The sequence below is a fragment of the Saprolegnia diclina genome (genome assembly GCF_000281045.1).
Source record: "Saprolegnia diclina VS20 unplaced genomic scaffold supercont1.30, whole genome shotgun sequence".
Taxonomy (NCBI): Eukaryota; Oomycota; class Saprolegniomycetes; order Saprolegniales; family Saprolegniaceae; genus Saprolegnia; species Saprolegnia diclina.
Window position 1 is genome coordinate 558675 of NW_008246097.1, and position 10919 is coordinate 569593.

Here is a 10919-nt window from a genome sequence, read left to right on the forward strand (position 1 = left end):
CCACACCCGGTACGACCCCAACAACGGTTGCCTATATTTAGTCGCATGGCGTCGCCGGACCGGCCGATCGAGCTCGTCGAGGACCTCCTCGGCGCGCTCCTCCTCCTCCTCGCGGTGGCCTATGCCGTTGCGCTCGAGCTCACGCGCCGCCGCGTTCTGTCGCTGTCGCAGCTGGCGTTTGCGCTGGCGGCGACCATTGGCGTCGGCGTCGTCGGCGGCGCGCTCGAGCACCAGCTCTCGAACGAAGTGCTCGATCTCGCGCTCTTTGGCTCGTACACGCAGACGTACGTGGCGCTCAAGGTCGCACCGATCGCGTGCGCAGCAGGCATGAGCGTCGGCGTCGGGATCTACCTCTCGCTCTGCAGCTGCGCGTGCTGCTGCGACGCGCCCGAGATGGACGCTGCGAGCCACGAGAGCTGCATTCTGCGGCGACTGCGGCAGTCCACGTCCGTCTACCTCGTGTCTGCCCCGACGCTGTACCTTGTCATTGGCATGCGCCTCAATGCGCGGATTCGACTCAGCGCCATCAAGCCCGTGGGCGGCACGCTGCACTGGCAAGCCCTGCAGTGCCCGCTCGTGCTGTCAACCATCCACATGGGCAGCCTGCTCCTCATTTTGCTCAAGCGCATGCTCGACCACGCCGCGCCATCGAGCGACTTTCCTGCGATTGCTGACGCGGTCGCGTCGACACCAATCGACAAGAAGGCGACACCGCGACCATCCGTGTCGCCGCGCCACCGCGCGCTCGGCAAAGAATCTGCAAAAGAGGCCAAGTCGTCGCCCGCCAAGCCAGGCGCAGCCAGCACCAAGATGCACAACAGCGTTGTGCACGCTCTCACAGTTGCAACAGCAGCGTCGCCGGTCAAGATGCCCGAGCCCAGCAGCCGACTCAGCCCCAAGATCCGCCCCAAGCTCACGCTACCGGATGCGATGGTCGGGGTCCGGGCCAAGGCCAAGCCAGCGATCACGTCGCCGCGCAAGGACGAGAGTGAGAGTCGCCCACGCGCGCGGTCGGCGCTGCCGTCGCCAGCGACGTCGGTCGAGTCGGACGCGAGCTTCAGCAGGCCACTGGGAAAAGCCCACTCGGACCATGAGCGGCCGCGCGTGGTTGCGCGCCGGCGGAGGTCGGGTCCGCGGGACGACGGCAACATGTCGGGCCTCATTAGCAGTGAGAGCGAGACGGACGAGGACATGCTCGTGCCGTCGAGCAGCCGCCAGTTCACGTCCGAGTTTGCGATCGACCACAACCTCGCAATGCCACTGCAAGACGACGACCGCTGGGTGCTCTGCTACGACGAAGCGACGGGCGCACCGTACTACTACTGCCACGAGACGGGCGAGAGTCGCTGGGAAAAGCCCAAGTGGGAGTAGCAACAAACGAGTCGCGAGTCATGTTGAAAGAGCCATAGAACACCAACCCAGACAAGCTCACCACGTTATCTCTACAACGCTGCTGCCTTGGGCGACGACCCGTAGTGGTACAGGAACGCATCGACAAAGCCGGCAATCTAGCACACAGTACGAGTGGGTTGGAGAAGACGAGAGAACGAGCTGCGTACCGAGACCATGCCGCCGACAATGGCGCAGACACGCATGACAAAGTGCGTCAAGGGCACGCGGGCCGCGTCCATTTGCACCATAAAGGGCGAAATGTCGAAGATGAAGAAGACGCCTGTGACACAAGACGCGTCACGGGCGATCCATCATTTCCAGTCCGAGGACGTACCAGGAAGCACCGTCATTTGGCCATACGGGTTGAGGAACCGCGTCTGCTGCGTGTACGAAAACTAGATACCCGACCGATCAGATCTGATCTTGCGATTTTGATTGCAATGGCGTCGTACCTGGTTGGACTGGACACTGCCGTACCCGTCGTCGTAGATGGTCGGTACAATCTTCAAATAGTATTGGTAAACAGCACCCGCTAGAAAGTTCGGGGATTTAGTGTAAGATGACAATATTGTTCACACGAACCTTTGTCGGCAATCTTGGTCATCCCATCGAGCGGGTTCGACTGCCCTGGAAACGGCGTGCCAAAGTAGAGCCTAGGCGGAACATCAAGAAAGGGAAGGAGACATCACCGTACTTGTGCACGACGTGCGATGCGTTGTACGAGTACTGCTGGCCAGGCACAAACTGGTGCACGAGCCGGCCCTGGCGGTGAAAGGTCCGGCCGAGGGCGACGTGAAAGTTGCCCGCCACGCGGTTCACGGCCATCGTGCCATGGAGACGGCAGCCTTCGCCATCCTTGGACTCGCTCTCCTCCTTCCCGGCCTCGCGCATGCACTGCTCGGTGGCCTCGGCTTCCTCGAGCGATTTCTCGCTAAACATGAACGCCTCCTTGACTTCGTCGCACGAGTTGCAGCACAGCGCGCCCGTCGGGTGCAGCGCGTCGTAGCAGCTGCCGCAGTAGTTGGGCGGGAGCGTCGCGGGCACCTCGGCGCCATTCGGCACGTGCGAAATCGCCTTCCCGATCGGCGTCCCGTCCGGCGCCAGCCGCGTCTTGAAAACCGTGTTGTGCAGATTGACCTGGAGCTCACCCGCCACGTCCATCGAGTTCATATGGGCCTCTGCATAGCGCTATGAGTGCGAGGATAGAGAAAGATGCATCGTTGTACCGCGGCAGTTGAGCGCCGGGTAGCTGATGTCGAACGTGATGAGGAGCTTTTCGTTCGTCGACGTATCGACGACCATGTGCTCGTGGCGGTCCACCGTAAGGTAGTGGCTCAGCTCCGAGAGGAAGAGGATGACCATGACCACCATGGCGACGATCGACACTGCTCCATCATGCCATCATGAGGCCTCGCTCCTGCATGGCGTCGTACCTGTGGCGCCGGTCTCGGTCTGCACCTTGAACTCGCGGTGGAGCTTCGGGTAGACGTCGACCTTCTTGAGCATGCGACTCGTGCTGAAGCCATGCTCCGCGTCCTCGTCCTTGGCCACGTTGCGCTGGCGCAGCATCGTCCTTCGTACACGTGGAGTTGGAATCTGCGCACCGGATAACGACCGGATACGCAACACCCCAGATGATGGCGCTTTCAACTCTTTTTATTTAATATCCATCAATTTGTATGCAATACAATACAACGTTGGCGGCGACGTTGGGTCAGTTGTGTGCTGGGTTGGCCTAATTTGGATAAACCCACGCAACTTAATCAGACAATCGCACGCAAGTCGAAGTTGTCTCGCGCGCTTGTCTGTGGGCTTGCGCCGACACGGAGCAGCGGATGCTGTTGATTGAACAAGAGTGGCTTGAGACATGGACACGACGGAGTCGCGGGACAAGAGAATACGCCTGGGAAATGCCATGGATTACCAAGCACAACAGACCCAGTCCCGAAAGGGCAGCGCAACATCATGTGATGACACAGCAGCTTGAGCTTGAGGGATCCATGTTGACCCACGGGTACATATACATGTGTCGACGCCGACCCCCATTCGTCGAGGGAATGAATTGACAGCGTTCCCAACGTGTGTGTCACTAGGGCGGGTAGTGGAGGTTGCGTGGGAATAGACAATCGAACGTCCATTTCTAAATTTTTGTATTTTTGTCAAAAGTTTTGGGACCCGACATCGCGACCAACATTCCGCCGACTAGCGCAAATCTTTCGAAGCCATTTCCGCTCTTGCCAACCCAACGAAGCATGGGCAGCCTCTTCTCGTCGATCGCCGAAGTCGTCGTGAGTGCACCCACAGCGAGCTTTGAGGCTATCGCCGACAAGTACGAGACCTTTGGTACGAGCAGCGTCCGTGCAAGCAGCTAGCTCATGCCATCAATCTAGAGGAGCTCCAGCTGGCGCTGCGCCAGTCGGGCCTCGAGTCGTCGAACCTTGTCCTTGCCATTGATTACACCAAGTCCAACGAGGTACATCCGCTTCTCTATATTACATGCGCATGAGATATGGCGCGTAGTGGAGCGGCCAGCGCTCGTTCCAAGGCCGCTGCCTCCACGACATTGACCCCAAGGGCTTTGAGTGCAACCCATACCAGGTACGACGCTGCATCATACAGGCAGCATCTCATGGCTGCGATAGTCTGTGATTCAGATTGTGGGTCGGACGCTCGAGCCATTCGACGACGACAAGCTCATCCCGGCGTTTGGGTTTGGCGACGCCAAGACAGGCGGTCACTCGTGCTTCAACATGGGCCTCGGTGGCAAGCCGTGCGAAGGCTTTGCCGAGGTTCTTACGCGCTACAACCAACTCACGCCGACGTTGCAGCTTTCGGGGCCGACCAACTTTGCGCCCGTGATCCACGAGACCATTCGCATCGTGCGCGAGACGCGGCAGTACCACATCCTCGTCATCGTCGCGGACGGGCAGGTGAGCAACGTCAAGGAGACGTCCGACGCGATCGTCGCAGCGTCCAACTTTGCCATTTGTATGGTCTTCCCATGTTGATTTCAATCGCTTATCGCATTGCGTAGCCATCATCATGGTCGGCGTCGGCGACGGTCCGTGGGACATGATGAACGAGTTTGACGACAACCTTCCGTCCCGGCGCTTTGACAACTTTCAGTTTGTCGAGTACGCCAAAGTGCTCCAGTTCAACAAGCGCAACCCGGAAGTGGGCTTTGCGACCGCCGCCATGATGGAGATCCCTGGTACGCTCTTGGTACCTGATCGTATGCTCAGATTACTATTTAGAGCAATACAAGGCGATCCGCAAGCTCCATCTGCTTTAACAACGCTGCTCAACTAAGCTTAACTCTTAACTACACCTATTTCCATCTTTTCCAGATCTGGACATGGCAGCGACTAGAAATCCAAAACATACCAGATTCATATTCTGACGCACATGCTTGTCATCAACTCTGAAAGAAGGCGGTGGCCGCCTGGTTGGTGCCCAGGAGACTGTGGTTGGTGCCGCCAATGGGCGCGTTGCACTCGGGGCAGGTGGCCACTTGCATGGCGCCACCACACTCGGTGATCACGTACGGGTGGCCGTTCGGGCAGCTGTACCTACAACGACACAACCTTCAGTCGGTAGGAGGGCCAAACGCTGTTTGTACCAGTGGCCGCCAAAGCCCGAATTGTAGCCATTCGGATCACGTGCAAACACCTGAAAGATCTCCTTCTTCTCGGCTTGCGTCAGCGCGCCCATGCCCGAGGCGCGCGTGTACCACTGCTCTGCTTCAGCCTTTTGCGCCGACGTCGCCATCGCCGAGGCCGCAACCTCATCGACGCTGACGCGCATCTCGCGCAGGAGCGACTTGCGGTCCTTGGTCGCATACGGCTCGAGACCGCTCTGGATCGCGACCAAGCGCAGCTTGAGTCCGAGGAGGCTGCAGTCGACAAGCGACCGGTGCGACTCGACCGAGGCGCAGAGGGCCTTGGCCTTGGCTTCGAGCTTGAGCGTCGTGTTGACGAGATGCTTCATCTTTTTGGCCTTGTCTTTCGCCTTGCCCTCGGCGTTGGGGAGGCCGTGGAGCACGACCAGCGCCACGTGGAGCGCCTCGAGCTGCAAAAGGGTCAGCGCCTTCGACTGCATCGTGTTGCGGTAGCGGTGCATGTTGAGGTCCGGCGTGTCGCGGCGCTGGAGAAAGTGCAGCTCCTTGATCGCCATCTTGTGGCTTGGCGCGAGGACTGCGCAGCGCGCCACGAGCGTTTGGAACCAGCCCTAGCATGATGCGCATGACATTGCATCCCACATGGGGTTGCTTACCATGGCCGCCGTGACATCCAACAGCGTCTGCGACACTGCACGCTTGGCCCCCGACGCCGACACGTGCGCGATCGCTTCGTTGAGGTACTTGAGCTCGGCTTCGTACAAACTCTGAAAGTTGAGCACGCGAGCGTAGCGGTGCACGCCTCGGAGTGGCTGCCGACAGAGCGGACACGACTTGCGCTGGGACGTCATGGCTTGCAGCGTCAGCGGTTTGATGGTCGTGTACTTGCCAGACGCAGCGTCGAGCGCAAAGACGCTGCTCAGATCCAAGTATCCGTCCATGCTCTCGGTCGTAAAGCTATGGCCGCACGGCCACGTCACGAGCGGCGACTCGTCCGGGTCGTGCTCCTCGAGGGTCGTCTGCATGATCAAGTCGACAATTTCGAGGCGGTTGTTGGGCGACGCGCAGTGGCGACAGCTTTTGGGCGTCGGGCAGGCTTCGCCGCAGAGGCCCGGGCACTGGTGGCCGCAGCTCAGAGCCTTGGTGCAGCGCTCGTCGCACGGAAGACGGAGACACGGACTTCCGCACGGCAGCGGACAAGATGTTTGAGTGTGCGGACAAAACCACGTGCACGGCTCCGAGCACGACGTACACGGCGCTTTGCACGGCAACGGACACTTGGAGTGCTCGCACACGGCCGTGCACGGCAGCTCGCACGGCGGACACGCGTCGGCTGCGTGACAGAACGCCTTGCAGGCATGGCCACAGACAAGCCCGCGGTCGCACGGGTACTCGCAGCTTCCTGCGTGCATCGGTTTCTACAGCAATCGGATCTGAGTTGCCGAATCGCATCGTTTCAAAGAGGCACCTCAACAACGATGCATGTGGCGCAGCGCTGCGTGCACGCGTGGTCGCAGTCCCGCATGCCCCCGCACGGCGCCGAGCACCCATTTGCAATCTTGGCAAGGGCTCTCGCGTCCTGGTCGCGCGTCGCTTTGGCCAGCGCCTCGGCGATCGCGCACGAGACGACCACTTCGTGCTTGCAACCGGGCATTGTGACGCGCACCTAGACAAGAGAGCGTCATCATGTCATGTTTTGCTTGTCGTCGGACCTGCATCGGGCATTTGATCGTGCGCAGCGGATCGTGGACGCGTGCGCAGGCCACGTTGAACACCTCGTGGCCGCAGTCGAGACGGTATCGCGGAATCGTCTCACTGCACCGGCACGTCTCGTGGCAGCGTTGCTTGCAGAGATGCCCACAGGCAGCGACCGCGCGCGTGCACGCTTCCAAGCAGACGCTGGTCACGTGCGCCGGGTCATCGGGGTGGCAGAGCTTGGCGCAGGCGTGGCCACACGGCAGGCGCGCGTCGCAGCGGATCGTGCAGCCTCCATCCGGCGCGAGGCGCTGCATGTCCTGGACGCTTGTGATGCGGTTGACGGTGCCATGCGTCTCGCAGCGCAATTCGACGAAATTGTCCAACCTACAGCACAAGACAATCAGACAGTATACGCCGAGTACGATGACGCACATGTGTTTGTGCTCGAGGAGGTCGAGGACAATGTGGAACATGCTTGCGTGACGGCACTTTTGCAGCGTCGACGCCGACCCGAGGAGCAGCATCCCGTGCTTGGCACGCGAGAGCATTACGTTGACGCGGTTCGAGACCTTGAGAAAGCCGGTCGAGCCCGCTTCGTTGTTGCGGACGGTCGAGATCAGCACAAAATCGGCTTCGTTGCCTTGAAAGTTGTCGACCGTCGAAAGCCGCACGCACTGCTTGAGGCTCTTGACGACGACCGAGGCGGGCTCGAGAGGAGGATTGTTGGCGGCCGCATCGTCTTCGTTGGCGAGCTCAAGCTCCCGCAGCGCCTCTTCGTCCTTCTCTTCCAGTGCGAGGCGCAGGTGCTTGGCCTCGAGGCGGCGCCGCAGCAGTTGAAGCTGCCCCAGGTACGGTGTGAGGATCACAACGTCGTTGGCACCGTTGATGAGCGCATGCAGCGCCAGCTCGACCACAAGATCCGCTTCTCCAGGGTTCTGGTGCGAGAGCTCGTTGCCGGCTTCGAGGTACGAATGGTCGAAGAACCACAGCGGGTGGTTGAACCCCAGCACACGAGGGTACGTCGAGACGTTGGGACCGTCTACGAGTTGCGGGTACAGCGGGAAGCGAATAAGGTCGCAAATGTCTGGCGCCATGCGGCGTTGCGTGTGGAGCGTGACCATGCCGCCTAGACTTGGCGTCAGTAAGCTCAAAATGAAAATGTGCGTACCGTGCGCCGTCTCGACGAGTCGTTCAAACATCGAAATGTCGAGGTCGTAGCCGCGCTTGGACTGGTAGCTGAGCGGATATTCGTTCACGAGCGGGCGCAGTTGCTGGTGGTCGCCAATCTGGATAAGGTGCTCGGTCGCCGACGACAAGCAGCTGAGAAGATGCGCTTCGAGGACCTCGCCCGCCTCTTCGATGAGCACCACCTTGGGCGCGAGGCTGCGCACGAGCTCTTGGTTCATCGCGCAGCCCGTCGTTGTCATCCCGACAATCTTGGCCTTGAGCAGCAACCGCTTGTCGCTGCTCGTCTGGAGCTCCTTGAGCTTGGCGACGCAGTCTTCGTACTGGATAAAGACGCTGTTGTTACGCGTGCTGAGCTCCGTCGCATATTCGTCCTTCCACGTCTCGAGCATCAAGCGGCGATGCGCAACCGGCCAGTGCCACAGCGACGCACGGTGCAGCCCGTCGGGGCTTGGCGCACCGCGTTCCCAGTCCTTGAACCGCTTGTTTTGCTTCTTCTTGCCCTTCTGCTCATCAAAGCCGTCGTCATCCTTCTTCTTCAGCTTCGTCTCGGCGTAGCCGGCTTCATGGTCATCGTCGTCGTCCGACCACGGACGCTTGGCCAGCTTGCAAATGTCCTCGTACGCGTCCTCGTGCTCGTACTTCCACCACTTGAAGAAGGTTTCTTCCGATGCGTCCACCAGCACGTCGTCGAGCAAGACTTCCAGTCTCTTGCACTCGTCCTTGACCTCAAACCGGCGATGCGCTTCGTTGCGCGAGAGCGGCATGCCTTGGCGCATCGCGTACAAGCTCGCCGGCGTGAGCACCTCCGACTTGCTTCGGCCGCCGACGCGCACCATGTCCTTGCTGTCGACAATCTTCTTGGTCACGAGCTCTTCGAGAAACTGGTCGAGCGCGTGGTTGGTGTAGCACACGCACAGAATTGGACCCATGTTCAGATGTGGCTGGCGCACGAGCGCCTCGACAATGTGGACGCCAACGTAGCTCTTGCCCGTCCCCGGCGGCCCTTGAATGAGGCATACTTGCTGCGTCATGGCCGCGCTAAACGCCAAAATCTGCGACGCGTCCAGAATCAGCGCGTGCGCATGGTCCTCGAGGAGCTCGACGAGCTGCGACCGGCTCGCGATGCGAATGCTGCGCAAGTCAATGCTCGACCGGTACCGTTGCGATAGCAGAAATGACAAGTCAAACGTCCGCGCCTCGCGAAGATACGCCGGCATCGTCGACCACATGCGCTGGCCGGCGGCGCCGCCATAGAGGCACGCTTGGAGCTCGGCCGGCAGCGAGAGCATCTCGGACGACTGCAGTGACTGCAGCACGGGCGCGTACGACGTGAAAAAAAGGCCGCGCACTTCCAACAGCACGTGGTTGCCGCCGCGTGCGAGCGCGTGCACGAGCAGCCGGATCTCGCGCGGGTCCAAGAGCTTGATGCCAATGTGGAACGTCTCTTGGGACGACACGAGGGCGACTTCGTCACGGTCGGCGACCGTGCCAAAGATTAGCGTGTCGCAGGCCATGTCGGCGACCGTATCCAACTCGGTGCGCGGGCGCGGCGGGCGAGTGTAGTCGACGGCAACCGCAATGCACACGAGGGACCCGACCGTGTAGCGCGAGTCGGCCGCCCAAAAGGCCTTGAGCGCCGCCTTGGACGCGTTCGCCACGGGCTGCGGCGCGCGGATCTCAAAGACGATGCCGTGGCGCTGCGAGCCGCGCACCTTGTCCATCGTGACGCCCTCGGCGACGTTGAGACGCGGGAGGTTGAGGTGGCGCGGCGGCTTCTTTCGTTCGCGCGCCGGTGTCGCGGGGTTGAGGTACCACTGCAACCCGACCTTCATTTGGGCGAGCGCGTCTTCGCGCAAAAGGCGAAAGTGAAAGTCCACATGGTCGGCCATCGTGCTCTGCGCGTTGGCCTTGGGGTGCCGCGGCAGCGCGGGCGGCTCGAGGCTGCGCATCTCGCCGTTCGTCGGCAAGATGCGAATGTCGTGAAAATCGACGTGGGCGTTGTCGTGCGTGGGCTGCGCCTCGACGACTACGGGGACTTGGGTCGGTCGACGCGCCGCTGGCATCATCGCAAAGCGCGCCCCTACCATGTACCAGAGATGCATGAGTGGAAGCAGTAGGGTGAAGAGGCTCGTACGCTCAGGCACGACAGGGGCAACGCGGGACGGGACCATTTCCCGGCAAATCGAGATGGCTTCGTCGAGGTGGCGCAGCGCCTGCAACCCGCGCTCGTCCAAGGTGCCACACCATGCCATGAGCTCGACCAGAAAGTCGTAGTAGTCTTCGTCTTGGGGTGCTTTCGGCACCTTCTTGACGATCGTCAGGAGGAGCGATGCAAAGGCGGTGAGCGTCTCGTAGTAGAACGTCAAGTGACTAAAGAGCGCTTCGCCTTGCACCAAGCACTGGTGCACGCGCGAGAGGAAGAGCGGCGTGTTCAGGAGTAGGCGGTACAAGCGCTTCGTGTCGGTCGTGTGGGGCGAGTGCACAAAGCCGCGCGACGTGAAAAAGTGCAAGAGCGGGACCGCGAGCGACTCGAACGACCCGTCGTGCACCGAGTACGGGTGGTTCATGATGGCCTCGAGCTTCTCGATCACGTGGTCTTCCTTGTCCGTGAGGAGGATGAACTCGTCGACGATGCCAGCGTCTGCCAAGCCATCGATAAAGGCCTGCATGTTCTCGCGACGGTACCGCCCGGGATGGAAGGGCTCCTTACGCCGGAGCGCGAAGGGTAGGTCGATGGACGTGTCCCGCGCAGGTCGCGCGGTCGCCGGCCCTTGCCCGCGCGTCTTCGGGGGCCCTTTCGGATCTCCCTTGGGGGGTGCCTTCGGGCCGCCCTTCTTGCTTCCTCCGCCCATGACTGCAACTTGAAAATGAGCTGAAATGGGACCAGGCGTTGGACGTTGCTTGACCAGAAAATGGCGGCTGCGAGCACCAGACCAAGTCTGGTCTGCAATTTGTATCAAGCGCCGAGATTCCTGGCGTGGATCCGCAGTTTGGATTGTCAACGGCGTTTTGATTCGTCCATTTT

The 10919-nt window shown here is 60.8% G+C and overlaps 4 protein-coding genes across 4 annotated transcripts; 2 read left to right on the forward strand and 2 right to left on the reverse strand.

Annotated features, from left to right (window-relative positions):
* The first annotated feature begins 17 nt into the window (after positions 1 to 17).
* Positions 18 to 1470, forward strand: SDRG_09559 (hypothetical protein). Its single transcript, XM_008615503.1, has one exon. It carries the CDS (start codon positions 46 to 48, stop codon positions 1369 to 1371), a length of 1326 nt encoding a protein of 441 aa, XP_008613725.1. The 5' UTR covers positions 18 to 45; the 3' UTR covers positions 1372 to 1470.
* Positions 1374 to 2980, reverse strand: SDRG_09560 (hypothetical protein). Its single transcript, XM_008615504.1, has 8 exons — positions 2826 to 2980; positions 2619 to 2777; positions 2087 to 2570; positions 1975 to 2045; positions 1845 to 1924; positions 1727 to 1787; positions 1560 to 1672; positions 1374 to 1508 (listed from the first exon to the last, which is right to left on the reverse strand). The coding sequence occupies exons 1-8, from the start codon at positions 2959 to 2961 to the stop codon at positions 1443 to 1445; spliced, it is 1170 nt and encodes a 389-aa protein (XP_008613726.1). The 5' UTR covers positions 2962 to 2980; the 3' UTR covers positions 1374 to 1442.
* A 594-nt stretch (positions 2981 to 3574) lies between these two features.
* On the forward strand, positions 3575 to 4733 carry SDRG_09561 (hypothetical protein). The gene is made up of 6 exons (XM_008615505.1): positions 3575 to 3735; positions 3783 to 3865; positions 3913 to 3990; positions 4035 to 4380; positions 4427 to 4603; positions 4647 to 4733. The coding sequence occupies exons 1-6, from the start codon at positions 3645 to 3647 to the stop codon at positions 4682 to 4684; spliced, it is 813 nt and encodes a 270-aa protein (XP_008613727.1). The 5' UTR covers positions 3575 to 3644; the 3' UTR covers positions 4685 to 4733.
* A 74-nt stretch (positions 4734 to 4807) lies between these two features.
* On the reverse strand, positions 4808 to 10746 carry SDRG_09562 (hypothetical protein; the record flags this gene model as incomplete). Its single annotated transcript, XM_008615506.1, has 8 exons — positions 4808 to 4961; positions 5012 to 5619; positions 5665 to 6426; positions 6477 to 6674; positions 6721 to 7090; positions 7139 to 7832; positions 7875 to 9974; positions 10029 to 10746. The coding sequence occupies 8 exons, from the start codon at positions 10744 to 10746 to the stop codon at positions 4808 to 4810; spliced, it is 5604 nt and encodes a 1867-aa protein (XP_008613728.1).
* Between the last annotated feature and the right edge of the window lie 173 nt (positions 10747 to 10919).